Source organism: Agelaius phoeniceus, chromosome 6, assembly GCF_051311805.1.
Source record: "Agelaius phoeniceus isolate bAgePho1 chromosome 6, bAgePho1.hap1, whole genome shotgun sequence".
Classification (NCBI taxonomy): domain Eukaryota; kingdom Metazoa; phylum Chordata; class Aves; order Passeriformes; family Icteridae; genus Agelaius; species Agelaius phoeniceus.
Window position 1 is genome coordinate 18,247,830 of NC_135270.1, and position 19,250 is coordinate 18,267,079.

The window sequence follows — 19,250 nt, forward strand, 5'->3', positions numbered from 1 at the left end:
GTAGCTGTACTCAAGACTTAATTGAAGATCAATCTATTTAACCATCTCTTCATTTCTGATGGTCTTTTTGATTTTGCATTATCAGAAATGCATTGTGCTGTCCCATCACCTACTGTCTTCTACAAACCTTGGAGTGACAAATTTCAAAGACTTCACTCTGGATGATGCTGCATTCTTTCTCTGCCCAAGACTTGCGGTGTGGTTTCAGATCACAGGGCTTAATCTCTTGTGTGACATCTGGGCACATGGGAGATTGTTTCCAGGAATTTCCAAAATTCAGAGGATTATTGTCCTGCAGTCCACTCCTTGTTGTAAAATCATTGTTTGCCTTGTCATCAAAGTTGCCACACAGACCACACACTTTGCCCTGGAAAAGAAAATTCAGTTTTTAAGTATACCATGGAAATGAGAAAAAGTCTCCAGCAAAGTAAGAGAAAAACATTGACATGAAAAACGACAAATCACTGTCTGTGTAAATAATGACTTTCTTCTTTACTGTCAAATCATTTGTGCAGAAAATAAATTTTTGTCTGTCCTCAGCAAATTATTCAGTTGCCATGTCTTCCCTCCTTGAAATCATTTATATCTAGTGTATTTCCATATCTCTATCTCCATATCCAACTTAAAACATTAAAGGGTGCCCAAGCCTCTTGCAGCTGAGAAGAATTATTTATTCTCCATTCTCAATTTATCATAACTCACCTATTAATATAAGCCTGAGATAATAAATTTCTGCTCAAAGCTGTTTTTATTAAAAGTTTCTAACATAATGATCACCATTTCTTCATTCATGGAAAAGAAATGACAGGGACCCATTTTTCTTGAAAGAAAATGTATCAATCTGCCCTCAATGGTGAATTTTTGGTGGTGTTATTTAAGGTCCACAAATCCCCTCAAGTAATAGTATGTCACTGTTTGTACAATGCCTCAATATTCTTCAATTCAGGATGCTGAATTTCAGGAACCAGAAGCATGGCCGTACATTGCATAGAGAGTTTGGTTTTAACACAGGGCTGAGATTACACATAGGTTTCCATGTGAAGTCAGTCCACATCCCCTAAATTATTCTGGATGATGGCTATCAATACTCAGAAACTCAAGAGTATTGCCTGAGATGTTTATCTCTATTGGAATAACATCCTTTGCATTCTGTGCAATGCATTGTGATATACTGCATTGTGATATACTGTAAGAAACCCCAGAAGCACTTCTGCAAGCTGTGACCATAACAACGCAAGCTGACCCTTAGTGCACAGAGGATATAGGAATTAGACATAGAGTCAGAATAAAAGAACATTTATGTTCTTTTATGTTTCCTCATCTATTGAGAATACTACTTCAGAAGAAGACAGACAGGCACTAACCTTGTAATCAGGGCTCAGCTTGATGAAAACAGTAGTCTTCTTGTCCCAGATCAGCATCACACCATTACTAGCCTCAATAACCAGGTACAGGCCAACTGTCCTGTTCCAATACTGCACATCCTCACCAACATCTCGCTGAATTGCTTTGGACTCTTTGTTCTCCAATTTCAGTTCAGTTTTCTGAAAGATAAAAGAGAAGTATTGTAACACTAATTTCTATGATGAGACAAAATATTAGACACGTGTAACAATGCAACTCATTCTGAAACCAGTAGCTCAGACTCTGGGATGACTTCCAAGATGGCAGGGAGTGGTGAAGCACTTCTGTTTGAGAGAGTTTTCACCACCTGAGAACCTAGACCTTTACAGAATAATTTGATAGGGCCTCTAATGCTTGTTACATCTGCTTTTAGGGGCGTGACTTTAGAGCATTACATTTTTAGTAATACTTGATTACTGATATGTACTGACTGTCATCACTCACCCCTAGAAACATTTTGATAGCCTTTGAGCAGGTGACTCCTGTAGTTCCACAAGGGACATTCTCTGTGATGATACTGAATGAGCCGCTGGAATTTTTGTCACCGCAGAAGTCCTATTGAAAAAGAAAAAAAAAAGAACATTAGAAAATTACGTAGAATATTTCATTGTAGTCCAATTTCATAAGAATTGCAATAATTTAAATCTTCACAGTGTATAAATAGTTACTGCTCCTTCAAATGTTCAAATGTGAGGTCCTACACACACATGTTTTTACAGATGCATAGCCATATATGCATACTTCCATGCATACATATAAACAGTTAACACAGTCTCAGCCTGGGAAAAAGAGTGGGACAATAAAAAAAAAGTAAGGAATATATATTTAAATAAAAGTTTCAAGTTTCCAAGCTTAGAATTTGGATTTATTTCACAAATGATAATTAGCTCTCACGGTAACATAGTTATGTTACATGTAATTTATGATATCTATATTTGAAAAAAAGAAAAGCCACATTCACACAGATTGCCTGCACTTAAAATACACAATTTATCCTGGCAGAATGTGTGAATCCCTTCGGAACAATGATGACAGGCAATAAGGAATGACAAAACCAAAGAGGAAAGTAGATTTTCAAGGCAGTCAAATTCCTTTTCAGCCCTCCTGATGAGCATTACCTGAGTAGCCACATATTCACAGCTCCCATCAAAGTCATAGAATTTCCCATCAAAAGTGTTATAATGGCCGCTTCCATATATCATACAAGTCCCATAGCACACGTCCTCAGTGCATTTCCAAACCCCTTTCTGGCAGGTGCTAGAAGAGAGCAGAGAAGTTGAATTTTCAGATCTCACCGAGAGTGTGCTGTTTGAAAAACTTCAGAACAAACCAAGCAACTACCTGATATAATGTGATAATATTCAAAACATCCAAGCCTCAACTTCAACTGATAAGCCTGTTTTTAAGCCTGTAACATGATCTTCACTCTGGTGAGCTACCATCTTTAGATTTGATAGCATTTATTTTTAAAAAATGAGTGAGTTTTCCCAACGAGAGATGCCTGCTGAAAACAGAGGTAACTACCACCCCCATACTTCCAGCAGAATCTGTATTTTCTGAGATAGCAATAAGTATTCCTGAAAATTAAGGATGATACTTGAAGCTTTTGCAGCTGCTGTAGCACATAAGCCTAGATATGAATATGAATATAGTGCATAGAATATATTCTAGAAGAGACTATTCACTTATAACTCACCAGGTGTTGCAGTCCACTTTTATCTTGTCTCCAGAAGAATACCACTCATTGTTGTGAATGCATGGGCAATCTTTTTGCTCAACACAGCCCCCTCTGCCATCATCAAAAAGACCTTCAGGGCACACACAGCCTGAGACACACTCTGTCTGGAACTAAGGAATATAAGGAGAAATGGTTACCTTATGACAAAGTGCTGCATCTTAATTCCACTTCTTCACACTTTAAAATCTGCATTTAGAACCACACAGTCTAATATTGATTAGTTTTATAAGGTTCTTTTTTTCTAGGTTTCTAATGCTTTTCTTTTCTTTTCTTTTTGGATTGTCTAAGAACTCAAATTCTTTTTTGCTTGGAAATCATGACTCTAGTGAAGATACAGTAAAGAGAAGAGGGGAAACCATTGTGAAAATGGCAACAGATTATTATCATGGGGCAGGGGGGAAGTGTAGATTAAACCAAAGAGAAATAAGCTGCACCATGTCATGTAAAGAATACAGAATAAAGAAAGCAAGATACAAAGAAAAGTTGAATACATACATGATCGGTTTGAGGAGTATGACAGCTAAGTTGTAGAGGTGTTTGCGAAGTCCACTTCGAGAATGCATTACAGTCAAAGTATATCTTGCTAGAAGAACATTCTTTTTCACCTGAAAGGTACATTGTTGGTTTAGATCAATCAAAGCAAAAGAAATGTTAGTGAAAGGTGATAGTTTCTCAGACAGAAATCTCAGTCTATCCTTATGAAAAAAACAGACTTACTGAAGAGAAAACAAAGGGAAAATGTGTTACTGTTTTACATAAAGAGAAAAAAATATGCAAAACAAGTAAATGGAGAATTCAAAAAGGGAATTAGGTTTGGGTTGGGAGGTTGGCTATGGATTTTATTCTAGTTTAGTTTATAGAATGTCACTTACTTCTCATTCTTAACTTCACTGAAGTGCACTGGATCTTTGCATTTCGGCAAACACTAGAAAAGTGAAATAAGTAGAAATTAAAAAAAAAGCAAGCTCAATATCTTCAATTTAAGTCTAAGGACTTGTTTATATAAATTTGAGAGTATTTATTAAAGATATCCTGCATAATTTCTACTGGAATTTCAAGGCCAATTCTATTGAATTACACTCATTAATTTTTTTGTTGGAGAAAAAGTGTAGCAAGATTTTAGGCATAATGCACAGAAAGGTTATGTTTTAAGAAATGACAGCTATTCTATTAATCTTTAATACTATGTTCTATGACAACTCAGGAATTCGATAGTAATAAGACATAATAATTATAATTTAAATGAAAGCCTCCATTTGGATACACAGTGTATTTTCATGATTATTGAATTTATATGTTACAAATTTGTTGACCTATATGCTTCTTCTGCTGGATGAAAGAAGGCATTTCACAGTTTGCACTGATGACTCAGGCAGCAAAGTGTTGCCAGAGACCATGGGAAAATACAAAAGAATCACAAATGTTGTTTCCAAAAGCTAATGTTACAGTGAATACATATCAAGGGGACCTTCCTCCAGTGGAAAACAAGCAATATGTGTCTGCTAGAAAAGCAAACATAACACATAGTTGGCCTTTTAGCTTCCTTTCACTGTTCTGCCTAACAAAGCCTTATTAACACTGCAGCTTCAGAATAACATTTATCTGTGAAGGCCAATACTCACACCTCCAAAGCAAGCTGCACTTCTCAGCTATTGATAAATTGCATTGCAACAGAATAATGCTTTGCTCAGCATGAAGATGATGTGAAATGCATTACAAATATTCATTAAAGTACCAAAAATCCTATGCACCTTATACCTAACAAGTGATTTTTATAGGGCTTTTTCCCCACAAACAGAAGCCAAAACAAAACATACCAGCGTTCTCCATCTTTTGTGAAATACTCCCCAGGTTCCAGGTATGATCCCTTGTAATAACATGGGCACTGGGAGATGGGCACACAGTTATCCTGGTTATCCAAGTATGTATTGGGTGGGCAGCCACAGCCATCCACGGGAGCAAAGTCTTGCAAGCAATACTTTTCACCATCAGCAAAGGAGCGACAGGTTTGCTGGCACATTGTAAGGTTGTAAAGGAAGACTTGATTTCCTGGGCAAGAAGATGCTTCACTGCCTGGAGGGAAAAAAACCAAACTGATAAGTAAGGGTTGCAGGACGGACCATTTGGCCTTGACATTTCCATTTTGGTTTCTTTGGCTGTGCCGAATGTAGTGATAAAAACATTCCCTTAGATCTTAATAAAGTATCAGAAAATATCAGAAGTCACAAGTAGCACTAACCTAACTTTGCCAGTTGAAGACTTATTTTTAACTGCTACTAATAGTTTCTACTTTCATAGCCCTATTTGTTTCACATACTGATAATCAGATAGTGAGCACAATATAATAAACTGCTAGTCTCTAAGTACTGAACTGTTGATGTAGAGCAAGCATGATCAGAAACAAAGACACTGATAAACAAATGCACAGTAAAAGCCCTGATGGCTGGGATTCCATTAGTAAATGGAATCCTATTAGCTAGACTGGGAAAAGAAGATGAAAGTTAAAAATATTGCTTTCTACTTTTAAGTATAAAAATTTCAAATTACATCTGAAGAATATAATGTGAATTAGTAAACATTATCAGCATTGTCTCTTTTTGGTACATTAGATACTCCAAATCCTTTAAGAGTGAGATGGATCACTAACAACCAAATTAAGAGAGAGCCTCCTTATTTCTCATGGTTAATTATTTCCACAGGGATTACTGCTCCATTACTTACTGCAAACACTCTGTCTCCAGCCTCCCAGTATGATCCCTTTGAAAGCACAGGCTCTTGAGTAAGAGGACAGGGCAGCACACAGACATTCTTCATTGTCTTCACAGAGGCAGGTGTCATATTTACATTTCTGAAAAAAAAAGAACCAAAGGGTCAATAAGTCCACAGGAAATCAATGGGCAATTGCAACTTGATTGCTACAAAATGTCCTGTCAGATTTTCCTGATGTTGTTTGTATTAATTCCCATGACCAGAGAACAGTGAAAGGAATGGACAAAGACCAGAGAGTTAAAGTGCTGCTTCATTTAATACACAATGAAAATACTTGGATGCTTATTCTAACATAAGCCAAATCTCTTGAACCTTTAAATAGTAGTCAGCCTCCTAAGAACACATTTTTCAAAGGATATTGATACCATTCCTTCTCAGTTACTAATTAGAAATGCAGAGAACCACAAAAACTAAAATAAAGACAAAATATTAACCAGGTCTACAAAGACCTTTACAACATTTGAGCTCACACTGACTTCCAAGTATAAGCAATGGTTTTACAATTCCTTTTCCTCAGGTGAGCCTCTGTTACTGCTCAACAGAGATGAGCACGAAGGAAAAGAATTCATGGAGACTCTGGCATGAAAATGATTCGGTGTTACATTCCAATCAATATATGGTTGGAATTTTCCCCCCCCACTTTATAGAAACTAATGTTTCTAAACTTAAACTGTGCACATCTGCAACTCTTGAGTCTTCTTTTCAGTCCAAATATCCAAGCCAATAAACATGTTACCACAAAAAGTAAAAAAGCAAAATAAAAAAAAGCACATTTTTATTTAGCAGCAGCCCATAAGGATCTCATCACATGAGATACTTTGGATGCTATGTTGCTTGAATCAGTCAATGCAAAAACTTCAGCATCTCTTATGGACAAGTTACTCACTGATGTCTCAAATGTTGAAACAATGATAAATGCCTACAGTTAACCATCTGAAATAATGAAGTACTAAAAGAGTGCAAAATTACAATACCTTATAGTATTCTGAAGGATCAATGGCTATGTGACATCTTGCAAAAGGACCCTTTGGGTTTCTCAGCAAAGAGCACCAATGCTCAGCATAATTTGCTGCAAAAAAAAGAGAAATTAATCACATTTCCTTATCTTCCTTGTGTCATGCCTAGTTATGCTGACACATAAATGCAGCGCAGAAATACAAATGAGAGAACTGTGTGCATTTTAGGGAGTGGAGAAACTACATGTAATCACCACACATGTACTTCTAATCCTTCAGAGACATGCAATCATAAAATCAAAAATTGCACTGTAGTTTTGCAATTTGTACACATGGAATTGTGACAACTCTTTCCATTTGGGGACCATAAATTTAAGTTAAACATAAGGCTACATAATGCTAGGAGAAACAAGCTGTCTTTGCAGATAGTACAAATTAATGACTGTTTGTCCCATTCTACCACCTCAGGATTCTTTTACAATCATCCTTTAAATTTTCACTTCAGTTTGATGAAGTGCTTGTATGTATACATACTTGCAGATATTAATTATTAATGTTAAAGTCCTGTAAAAAATCTTCAATGCCCCACTACAACTCTTACAGGCCTGTTGCAGTAATGCACAGCAGATACTGCTCATCCGGGTAGAAGCCAAGCCTCTGACTTATTAATGTGCTTACCACTTTCAATGCTGAGACTGCAGGGGTCTTCCAGCTTTTCTGCCTGGTCTGTGCAGGTGGACTGAGCTTTCCACGTGTTAGCAAAGGCAGATCCTGTAGCCTCAATCAGCCCACTGGTTGTTCTAAAGTCATCCCCTTCCATTCCATTGAAGTTTCCACAAAGACCTATTTGAGAACAAGGTAAAAATTTCACATAAGCATTACTTAGTCTCATACTGAAAGGTCAAAGGAAAGGGACAACTGATCACAAACACTATAAACAGATGATTATTCCACATCAATTTCATGCATAGTATAAATACTGTGGTTTTAGCTGCCCTGGTTTAAATCTTCCACATCTTCGAGAATAGTAACCATGAAGGTATCTGTGCTTCAAGAAATTACTACTCTGGCCCAAATTTTTTATGCTTTCTGATGATACTGAAACCACAAAGTACACCAAAAACCTGTTTTTGTGGATAGTTTAAAATTAGACCAAATACAAAAGTAGGGAATATTCTAATACCTATGTACTGGCAATGATAGGTCATTTCAATATCAAAAAATAAAACCACATTTCTAGTTTGCTTGAGCCAATTTTCTTTCTGTTTTCTCCCCTCAAATTAACAAGTAGCATGAGTTATCACTCATATAAAGAATACATGATTATTCAGCTGTGAAACAGCATGACTTTGCTTCCCATTTGCATAGACACTTGCCTTGAAGTTTTCCTTTAACTGATTGATCCACAGTCACAAACAGCTGCATGACTCCAAACAGCTGGATCTGCATCTGAAGCCCAAAAGGAGTTTGTACAACAAAGTAGTTGGAAGATGGCTTGAATACTGAGAAGCTGGCTGAAAAACAAAACATGAACTGTTGTAATGAACTAATACACACAGGCTGCCAAAAGAAACACTTCTTATTAGATTCTCATGTATCACCCAGCATGAAATCTCTGAGATCAGGATTGAATTAATATCTTTTTTCCTTTAAAAATCACTGGCCAACTAGATATGATGCTGGTGCTTACAGACTTAACAAATTGACTACTTAAAGGGCTGGTCTCTGGGATCAGAATCAAATGGGCATGCCCACACCATGTTACCAGGTTTGGAAAGTGCTAAATACCCCTCTTCCACTTTTGCCTCTATAAAAATACACCCCTCCATGAGAAGCCAGGTGTGTGACACTTGACATACAAGGCTGTGTCCCTTACTTGACACATGAGGCACATTCACTGTCATCTCATTCAGGAGCACGCTGCCATCTGATCTGAAAACCACCACCTGTGTAACAGCAAATGGAATCAATGAGGTTCCAGGGACTGAGGAAAATTAAGATTTTACAAATACAAAGAAGATTAACAGCAAGGACATTTACATGTTTAGTCTCTGTCTAGAACTCCAAATTTTTGAAAGGAAAAATCTGTCTGAAAATTGAACATGGCAGCAGTCCTACAGATTATGCCTAAGGTTTTGTCTTGCTATTCAGTGTTTCTCTTACATCTGCCTACAAGAATTCATGGCAATAATGAAATGCAAAACTCATTTATATTGGGCCCTTTGGTTTCAGCAAGTAGAAGAAAATATTAGGTCTTCAGGATCTGTAGAAAGTTCTTATTCCTTGTTAAAGCATGTGCTACAGCTTCTGTGTGATGGTTAATATGATTCTGACATGGTAAGAAAGCAGTTTATTAAACTTCCTCAAAAAATGCTACTCTACATACAGAAACATAAAACTATTGGATTTTGATTTGGTTCTCTTATGTTCTAGTAATACTGTCAAGGACATGGAAGTCCATATATATGTGAGGAAAATCATGTGTATTTGTAAGTAAATTATATATAGTCTATATATTCTCATAAACAAAGAGAATACTAAAGTGAATATTTGAGAAGGTTGGATTGTATCACCATTTAAAGATAGGATTTCTTCTGAAAAAGATTCAATTAGAACTATAAAATTATATCTGAATGAAGAAAAAAATATGAGGTGGAGAAGAGTAGGTACCCTTCCTTCCAGACACCTGGAATTCTGTGAGAAAAATCATATCACACAGAGCAAAGAAGAGGGGGAAATGTCAGTTGGTTTGAATCTCATATTTTCTTAAGTTTAGGTTTATTTTGAATTCTCGAGGCAGAAACCTGAGCTGTTTGTCAGCCTGTCTGAGGTTCCTTATCTATCCACAACAATGACTCCAGAAGAAAAAAGTATTCACTCACATAAGGGAAATATGTTAATTTTCAACATATCTAGCAGAATCCACAGAACAGCACTTACATTCTTTTTGTTATCCACTAACATCACAACAGTCTTCAGGCAGGTCTGTTTGTCTGTGGAGCCACAGGGAGCCAGTTCTGCCAGGAGAGCATAACTCTCATTTGCAGTACCCTACAATCACAGGGAAAGAAATGTCCATTAGTCATATTAAAACTCTCATGAGATGATTTCCACAACAAAGACTAAATTCATCAGTTACAATAACTTTCCTAAATCAATAAGATTTTCTTCATTCTCTAGAAAAACGGACAAATGGACACCAGATATTTTAGGGATAAATGAAACAGCTGCCTACCTCTTTTCCCCACCTGACTTTGACACTCAGAAATAGCTATTACAGAAGTGGCCAAGAACTTCTTATCCTGAGACCTTTCTATTTCTTACATACAAAGGACTTCACTGGATAATGACAGCATAGGCAGTCTTCTATCTCACTGAGTTAATCACCCATTGCAATAAGTCCTCAGCTTCCCCATACGGCAATTACAGCTAAACCCTGAATTTTCTAGTACAACTTCCAGCATTTCGGCTTCCCTCACCCAATGGAAGTGGACTAGAACAATAACTCCCAGCAGATACACATCAGCCCACAGACACTGTTTTACTCTACAAGAGAATATCCCCACTGTACACAGTACCTTGGCCAACACATAGTAGCAGTCTCCATGGAAGGTGTATTTCTTCCCATCAAAGGTGGTAAAATGGGAACCTCCTTCCACTGAGCATGTGCCTGGGCAGGGTAGATCTTTGCAGGTCCATCTGCCTGAATTACAGGTGCTATAAACAGACAAATAATACAAAAAATACTTGTAGTTATTACAGGAGCTGAGAGCACTGAAAGTATCTGTATATTTGGCAACCAGCAAGCTATCTCCAGGTGCTTTAAAACTGTATCCTTGACCATTCCCTTGAGATTTTCCCTCTGACATATGCCATAGAATCTGACATATGCCATAGAAACTTACCAGAAATTATGTTCTATAGACACACAACGTAAACATTAAATTCAGAGAGTTTTCAGAACATCTCCTGTGACAATGTGGAAATTTGAAAAATGCAGGCCCATTTACAATCATTCAAAGAAAGGTGTACATCAACCAGGATCCTTACCATTCTTCACATTCTTTGGAAATGCTTTCTCCAGGTGCATAAGTCTTTCTACCAAGTTTGCAGGAGCACTGGCTAACAGGGATGCAGCCTTTTTCACTGATATCATCATACACAGTTCCTATAAAATACAACATTAACTATTCCAGTCTTTTTCAAATAAGCAATTTCCACAGAGGAAAAACTCTAATTTGCCACACAGGCTGAGATTATCTAAACTTTGAAGAATACTGGCTCTAATTTTTGTAAATATGAGACAGATGGAAAACACTTTGATTCAGCTTTGAAAATTCAAGTCTGTTCACTTGTATAGCTATACACAGATAAAAAGGTTATTGCAAGCAAATAAGAAAAATCTGAGAATGACACATGTTTAGATTCTTAGTCTTTATGGCTGTGAAGACTATCACTGTAATCTTTCCTAAGGCTGACAGCAAGCCTGAGAATTTCACTCACTGTCCATCACTGCTACTCTCTGGGCAAATGGTGTCCATTGTCTCAGAACTATTCAACCTAAAAAGCAGGATTTACTATATAGTATCAAAAACCCACCTGTTGAGAATTAACAAGCAGGTCTATTACCTGTCACTGTGTTAATATGTTTGAACTATAAATTAATTAATTAATCAATCAATTATTACCTCCTTAGAAAATTTTAAAGTTATTTTCCTCAAGTGGGGAAAATAATGAGTAGCACAACTCTTTTCTAAGATATAATTTGACTACATGTAGTATTTTCGTATGACTTCCTTAGCCAGGGCTCCTGCTTTTGTCCCAGGTGCAACAGCTAGAGTGGCACTTGCCTTCAGGGCAGAAACACCCATCCATGTAGTGCTCTTCACAAAGGCTGCTGATCTGCAGGTGTGAGCATGTATCCATGCAGGGTGAGCTGCTTTCTCTATAGACCATGGTAGCAGGACAGGTCTTGGCTGAAAGAATAAGAAAGACACCAGGAGTTATTTGAGTGTTAAGTCCATCATTCCTGAGAAACCACACCCTACTCCCTTCAAGTCAGTGATGTCTCAAGCCACATTCTACATGGCAAAGCATGTTTATCTAAATCTGAACTGCTTTCCCTTGTTTTTATATTTACTTCTTCTGGTTTCAAATAGATCAAATTATTCTCATCTCCTGCAACATCAAATCTCAGGTTTTTTAACGGGAACAGAATTTGCTGAAAAATATTTCTTAATAGTAAAAGTAACAGAAGAAGAAAACAGGGACACCATAATATTTTTAGCACTACTGATATGAAATTTATAATACATGCCAACAGCTTTGTAAAGTAGTCATGAATTTAAATTTCATGGTGCTACACGCATGCAACCTTTGGATCTTTGTAAAATTTGTGTAGCTGCTTACGGCAGAAGCTCTGTGTCCTCCATTCTCCCGGGCGGCCGCCTGCGTGCGAGCACTGGCGGGAATACTCGGAGATGGTGCTGCAGAGGCAGAAGGAGTCGTCCTTCCCTTTGCAGGCACACTTGTCCTGCATGCAGGCTTGGATGTACATTTCCAAATTAAGACGCAGCCGACAATCAGCAAATGCAGAGGAAGTCAGCAACCTCTGACACTCGTCACGCTGATGAGGAAGAGGAATAATGATTAAGAGATTTACAGGTATCTGAGCTTCTGGACATTTCTTATCTTACCAAAAAAACCTGTTGTCTTTTGAACAGCTAGGAAAAGTAACCATATATCCTGGAAGGGACAGTCCTCCCAGCTCCTTGCAACTAACTCCCTGTTGCACAAGGATCTCTCCATGTGTCCATGCCAAGGAATTTCACCACAAGAAATACTTACATGCTCATTACAGCTTGGAAGAGCCTGAGTTTCATCTGGATCTTCACATTTGGAATTGGGTTTGCTGATCTTCTGCATATTCCCATATGTAATTGAGTTGTAGCTTGTATCTATGAGAAAAAAAACAGAAAGAGAACTTGCAGAGCCCCAAAAATTGACAAAGAGCACCTGATTTCTGGAACTCTACTGATCAAAGGAAGCAGTCACTATGGTATCAAATATGCCAGTTAGACACAAGTACCTGCTCTGAATGATGTCTAACTGTGCTTAAAAATGTAGAGGAAACAGGAAAAGAAGGCTAGTAAAGAACAAAAAGATTAATCCAGAACAGAATAAACTTAGAATGCAGGAATTCCAGGAATGCAGACTTGGAACTTCATGTTTAGTCTGGGGCAATCACAGAAACCTCTCAAGTGAAATTTGCTCTCCTGTGATGTTTCTATGCACAGGACTTGTCAGCCTATCTCTGGGGACAACTGTCAGCATGGTGGGATGACGAACCTCCCTTGATGAACTCATTGTAGATTTGAATGCCATTGTAATCCCCACAGAGACCACAGGTATGGTTATTAAATTTGTTGTCCAGCTCCACCTAAATAACAAAAAGAAAACGGAAAAACACAAAAGAATTATCTTTTTCTTCTTCCTTTTTTCCCCGTCCTTTTTTTTTTTTTCCTACTGAGATAGAGAAATATCCCAGGAAACCCAGGAAATACCAATTAAAAATACTTTGATCATACATACCATCAGGGCATCCTGCTGGTTCCACATCAGAGCCATGCCTAATTTGGCATAAATCTTGGTGTAAATTTCATTGCTCTCAATGAGGACACCAGAGGTGTAGTAAGGTGTCTTCACACTAGGAAGAAAATCACAGACTTTGCATTAGTCAGGAAACATAAGGGCTGACATGAATGTCTGTAATAAGCCAAATACCCCAAGGAATAGAGAAACTAGTCTGACTACCTCATTCTAACTGCACAGGCTGCCTTGTTTTAATGAGGCATAAAGTCTTCCCTTTCTGACACTCAGGACAATAACTCATTGGAAAAACTCATTTAAAAGGCAAAGCAATTTCAGAGGAAAAGCCTAGCCAACACTTTGGTCTCTTTAACTTAAAAAATACCAAAATGTCAGATGTCTTCAAATTAATCAAAGAAAAAACATCATCATTGTGTTATTATTCAAATATTCACTAATAATTTACATCAATGAAAGGAGCTACAACATGACTTACAATGTTTCTTTACCAAAATATCTCATAACCATTTCAGAGAGAATTAATGTTCCATTGCAAGGAACTGCCTCTTTAAGAGAGAGTTCAGAATGCACAGGTAGTTACAGGGACTGCCAACTAAATTTTTAAAAGAAAAGAGCATGTTAAGAGGAATTCAGTAGCTCTTCTGTAGTTAGTTAGTTTTAAGCGGACAGGACTGAGTTTTTTAATGGTGACAAAAGACACTTTGCAGAGGGCTAAGCATAGATATTTTTGTGTGATAACAATTTGTGTCTGTCTTACAAATAAACTGAAGTGCTGAATTTCATTCAACAATAAAAGAATTGTGGCAGGCAGTCTTACCCTATAAAATCCAGAGAACTAGAGTCTGCTCAAACAGAAGTAATGTAAACTGGGGTCCAGTCAAAATAACTGGTTCATTTTCTATAGATTATCATTGTAATTGTTATCCATCAAGATTCATGCATGTGTATGCATATCTCCTAACTAGTCTCTTGACTGGGAGAACTTTATCTCCTGACTTTCTGTCACTGGGGTTTTTACAGCTATTTAGCTCAGGCATTTTTTAACATGCCCAAATGACTTACACATCTAGGTGCAAACTCAGAGATCATTATTTCTGGTTTTGACTGCATTGTTCATCAACAAACAATGAAGTCTTGAGGGATTATGTTTCTTGAGGGGAAACATAAAATGTTGGACATCTTTTCAGCTTTTAGCTATCACAGCATGGAATATTTATCGTTTTTCCTAATAGTAGGACATTCAATCAATCAGTGGATCAGGTACCTGAAGGCTAATCGATATACTTTTCTACTTTACAGTTTTCACTTCAGCACAGTGAAATGCTATTTTCCATGACAATAGATAATTTATCATTTCAGAAGCAATATGGAAAATTAGGTTCTACCAAAAAAAAAAATTCTCAAAGCAGCAAAAACCAGTTTGGCAAGGATCTGCTGGTTTATGACAATAAAATCTATCTAAGACAAAAATGGCTTCGTTTAAGAGAAACAGTTTTAAAAGGACTTCTAACTTGTTTTTCAATGAGTTTTCTTTTAAGACTTGAGTGCACAATAAAGAGCTTTTTTCAATTTGAGGCAATATTGCATTTTTTTTGTAACTTTCTGTCATTTTATTATGCATTCTAATATGATATTTGGAAAACCGAATGTTACTTTCAATCCTTGAACATATTTTCATTGCAGTGTCTTCCAAACTTTAGAGCAAAAGCTGAATTCTGGGCAAAACTGAGTTCTCCAATGACAATTAAAAAGTTCTCTTTTTTTCAATTATGCTAAAACAGACTAATTAACTCATAAGTTTCCTCACTAGATTCAGAGTATAAAGGCACATACTACAAGGATAAGCTAATGATAGGAAAGACTAGGTTAAGACACTACTTAGCATCAGTAATGGTGTCAGATGAGTTTCTTGTGTAATCATGTTATAAGAGGAGAAAAATAACACTGCTTAGTCTGAAAAAGTACATAGTGCCACAGATAAATTGGTGTGAATTTTGACCTGTGTTTTATCTGTTAAACTCCCTTGAGGAATGGCCATCAGATCTTTAAGAGTTATGTATGAAGATCAGAAAAAACTACCTCTCTTCTGTCAGAAAATAAGAGGAGAAGACCCCAGAGAAATGCATTTCCTTTTCAAGGATTTGCTAGACCATCTGCTAAGGTAAACACAAGATGATGCCATTAAACAAGTGAATCTACGTCATTTTAAGCCAGTGAAAATTCTGGCTCATGAGCTGCACTGTTTTCTGCACAACTGGAAGAACAATTTGGTCAAACCTATTCCTGACCTGTATTTAAATAACTCCTTATGCCAATGTAGAAATGACAATTAGTACTAAAGCCCCTCCCCAAAGCCATTTTAATGCTGAATTTCAAAAGGCTTTTTTGTTTGTTTATTTGTTTGTTTGTCTGTGGAAATGCTTTGCAGCAGTTTCTGTAATGGCACACAGACAGTTGTGTAAAGAATCAATCCTGCTTTTATCTTCCCAGCACATTTCTCTAAATACCATTTTAGCAAAGGAACTTACATTCGCCCATCCACCACAACCAGGTTGGGTTTGAGGTAGACCATTATATCCTTGATTTTCATCAGAATATACTGGATCTCAGGATGGCCATTGCTGTTGAGAGCACGCTGGATGTGGACAGAGAATTCTTTGTAAGCCTCTCGGCAGTCGGAAACAAAATTATACTCGCAAAGGCCAGGGAATTGGTAGACGTCTCCATCAAAAGTCTTGAAATGGTTGTTTCCCCAAGTGCTGCAGACATAGTGGCCATGGCTTCTTGTCCTTCCTGTTAAGTGATGAAAAAGAAATAGAGATGAAAAGAAGTGCAAGAAATTATCTAGTGTGAAAAATGGTAAGTGTTCCGTTTTACAGTAAGAACCACCTGCAATTATGTTCACAGTGATTCCATGGATTTCAAGTGGGATCAAGGATCTGCCAGGTCAGCAGAAAATATGGAAATCTCTAAAGCAGAATAAGACCATAACAAATAATTCTGAGACCAGGATACTTCCTATAATTTTCACTGAGGTGAAGGAACTTATCTGCATGAACTGGGGAAAAAATACTGACCTCTAACTTGGCTTCTGTGCCAAGCATATGATTTTATTCTGAATCACAGTATTATTTTTATCAAAATTAAATTTTTCCAAGAACTATCTTCTTTCCTGTTGCAACATGTACTAGAAATAAAACAGGTAGGAAAGAAAGTACTACCTACTCTGGAAGGCTAATAGTTTAAAGGGTATGAAAGGGCTTATGCACAACAGGAGATTTCAGTGAAATATTTATTTTCCTAAAAGCAGTAGTGATTTCTATTACTGCAAGACAGAAATTTTTCAGAAGATAGGTCAGAAAATAGCCATGGTAGGAGGGGAAAAAAAGTTTTTGCAATAGCAAAATATGAAGATTATTTGTTCCTTTCCCTGCCATCTATACCAACAAAAAATACAAATTAACAACAATATCTGATCAATCTCCAGATACTGTAGATCAGGGTTGAATCATAAAAGCTGAGTATTCTTGGGAATCTTAACATTTCACAAGATTTTCTTGCAGCATTTAACATGAGAAAGCAAAACTGCTAAGAAAACCCCTAGGTTACTGTATTTTGATGGTATCAATCATACCAGATACATCCAGCCAAGCTGGAACACTTCCCTCCTCAGAAGGAAGGCTGCACAGAGATCCTCTCAGAGCTCACAGCTGGAAGACCAAATGCAAGTTCAGCTTTCCTCCCATTGCTGAATTCAAGACACAGCAGACCAATAGCCCAAACCTGATCACTGGATATAATTAATCACCTATTCCTCTAAAAAGCAGTTTTCAGTACGAGTGCTCCATTCCATCATTTCCAATTTGATAGCAAATATAGTAAGTTAGAGCTTTTGCAAAAGGGTTAAAAATGTCCTAAATGACAAAATAAGCTTTTTTTCAATGTTATGACATTCATTTTTGAGGAAAAATTTATGTTGTTCCAAAGTAACATAAGACACAATCATCCACTTCCTTCATTACTTTAACAATGAACCTCTCAAAGTCCTACAGTTCCTTTCTTGCCTTATAGTTCCTTTCTTGCCATACCTAGTAAAGACTCACTGCATGGAAAGAAAAGCAACACTGAAAATATTTTCCAAGGATATCAAACTAGAAATCAGTACAGTAGAGATAGGCACTAATCTCTCCAAAGAAAGTAGGATCTACCAATTTTGTCCAAGCAATGCAGCCTCAGTATTTGAAAGCTTAAGCAATTGAAGGCATCCTAAAACTCCAGAGCATTATTTAAATGCACAGCCTCCTTCTAGCTGCGCAGCGATATTTTAAGTCTTCCTCTTTGCCAGGAGGCAATCTGCTACCATTTCATCTCTAGAGCTTACCTTTTTTTATTTCACTGGCAGAGGAAAGAGCCAGCCAGAGGAGGAAGACGCTGGCTGCTCTTAGCCCCATGGTGGCTAAGGTGGGCGAATGCGAACTCCACTGGCAACTCAGCTTTTTATAATACCCACTGAGGCAATTGATTCTGTCACAGGGGAGGAGATTCAAAGGGAGGGGGCAAGAGGAGGGGCGAAAAAACAGGTGTGATATTTGCAGAAGATAAGAAGTAAACAGACAATCGTTTTTCACCATAAATGAAGGAATTCAGCATACAGGAAACTATAATATTGATTCAGTAATCATGTAATTTTTTTATTGCTCCATTTCATCTACAGGATGCTGTGCTTTTAAATCCTTCAAATGCTCACACCAAGTTTAACCTTCAGTAACCCCCATAACAAATAATGAATTTTGGGGTGGCTGAACAAAGAAATCCCTTGAAGAAATTTTAAAGTGAGACCCTAAAATAAAGGCCTCAAAACCAAAGAATTTTCATTTTTCATCATCATATAGAATCATTTCTGTAAAAATTAGGTGATGCTTGTGAAGAATGTTGTAATTAACAGTAACCCTTACAAATAAAATGGCACATCATGTGTTGTAAAATTATTTTGCAGGCAATTATTGGATTTCTTTAATTTTTACAGCCCTTGGGAATATCTAAACCAAAATACTGCCCATACTGCATATTTTGCCCAAAACATAATTGAGACTGGGTGACACAGTAGGTTCAAGGATTTTACAGTAAAAGAGGTGCTCTTTCAAACCTTATCATGGTGTAACAGAATGTCCATGAAAGTTGTAGAGATTCTCGCATAATATTAAACTTTAGAGGAAAAGAAAAAAGAAGAAGGGTAAATGGAAAAACATTATTGTTCTTAATCCCCCTAAACATTCTTGCTCATTCTGGCTAACTTTCTACATAAATGATAATTTTACAGTCTGCTGTCCCACATCAGATCCTACAAAAGCTAAAGGATCAGCTTTGCTTTGTGCAGAGAAAGATGTTCCTTGGGAGAAGAAGAAAGAAAGCAGAAAACAGGATCAGGAACCAGTTCAGAATGCTCCTTCAGAAATAGAGATTTCCACATGAACATTATTTTGTGCTGAAAAGTTCCTTTTAGAAGGTCTTTCTGCAACTCTCTCCAGGAGATGAAGCACAGGCTCCTTGAGGTAAAGGCACACTTCCTTTGAGACATCTTGTAACACATCTGCTTCCAGTCTCTATATTTCCTCATCAAAAAATGTTCAATGCAGTGACCAGATTTTCAATGCAGAAATCTGTAATTTTCAATGCAGAAATCTGTAATCCTCTTGATCATTTAAAGTATTTCTTACTTTCATTGATCATATTACAAGTAGAACTTTTATGTTTTTCAAAACACCAAGGAAACT

General features: G+C 37.1%; 1 protein-coding gene across 1 annotated transcript in view; it reads right to left on the reverse strand.

Moving 5' to 3' along the window:
* MUC2 (mucin 2, oligomeric mucus/gel-forming) overlaps positions 1-17,927 on the reverse strand; it is a 59,046-nt gene extending 41,119 nt beyond the window's left edge. The window contains exons 1-23 of the mRNA XM_077180551.1: positions 17,858-17,927; positions 16,005-16,269; positions 13,459-13,573; positions 13,216-13,306; positions 12,715-12,824; positions 12,277-12,493; positions 11,718-11,843; positions 10,918-11,035; positions 10,446-10,584; positions 9,808-9,918; positions 8,744-8,813; positions 8,244-8,381; positions 7,546-7,710; positions 6,886-6,980; positions 5,860-5,990; positions 4,960-5,211; positions 4,015-4,067; positions 3,638-3,747; positions 3,101-3,252; positions 2,523-2,661; positions 1,849-1,959; positions 1,365-1,544; positions 128-367 (exon numbers count right to left, since the gene is read on the reverse strand). Of these exons, the coding sequence (XP_077036666.1) occupies positions 128-367; positions 1,365-1,544; positions 1,849-1,959; positions 2,523-2,661; positions 3,101-3,252; positions 3,638-3,747; positions 4,015-4,067; positions 4,960-5,211; positions 5,860-5,990; positions 6,886-6,980; positions 7,546-7,710; positions 8,244-8,381; positions 8,744-8,813; positions 9,808-9,918; positions 10,446-10,584; positions 10,918-11,035; positions 11,718-11,843; positions 12,277-12,493; positions 12,715-12,824; positions 13,216-13,306; positions 13,459-13,573; positions 16,005-16,269; positions 17,858-17,927 (3,198 nt within the window). The remainder of the gene's footprint in view (positions 1-127; positions 368-1,364; positions 1,545-1,848; positions 1,960-2,522; positions 2,662-3,100; positions 3,253-3,637; positions 3,748-4,014; positions 4,068-4,959; positions 5,212-5,859; positions 5,991-6,885; positions 6,981-7,545; positions 7,711-8,243; positions 8,382-8,743; positions 8,814-9,807; positions 9,919-10,445; positions 10,585-10,917; positions 11,036-11,717; positions 11,844-12,276; positions 12,494-12,714; positions 12,825-13,215; positions 13,307-13,458; positions 13,574-16,004; positions 16,270-17,857) is intronic.
* Between the last annotated feature and the right edge of the window lie 1,323 nt (positions 17,928-19,250).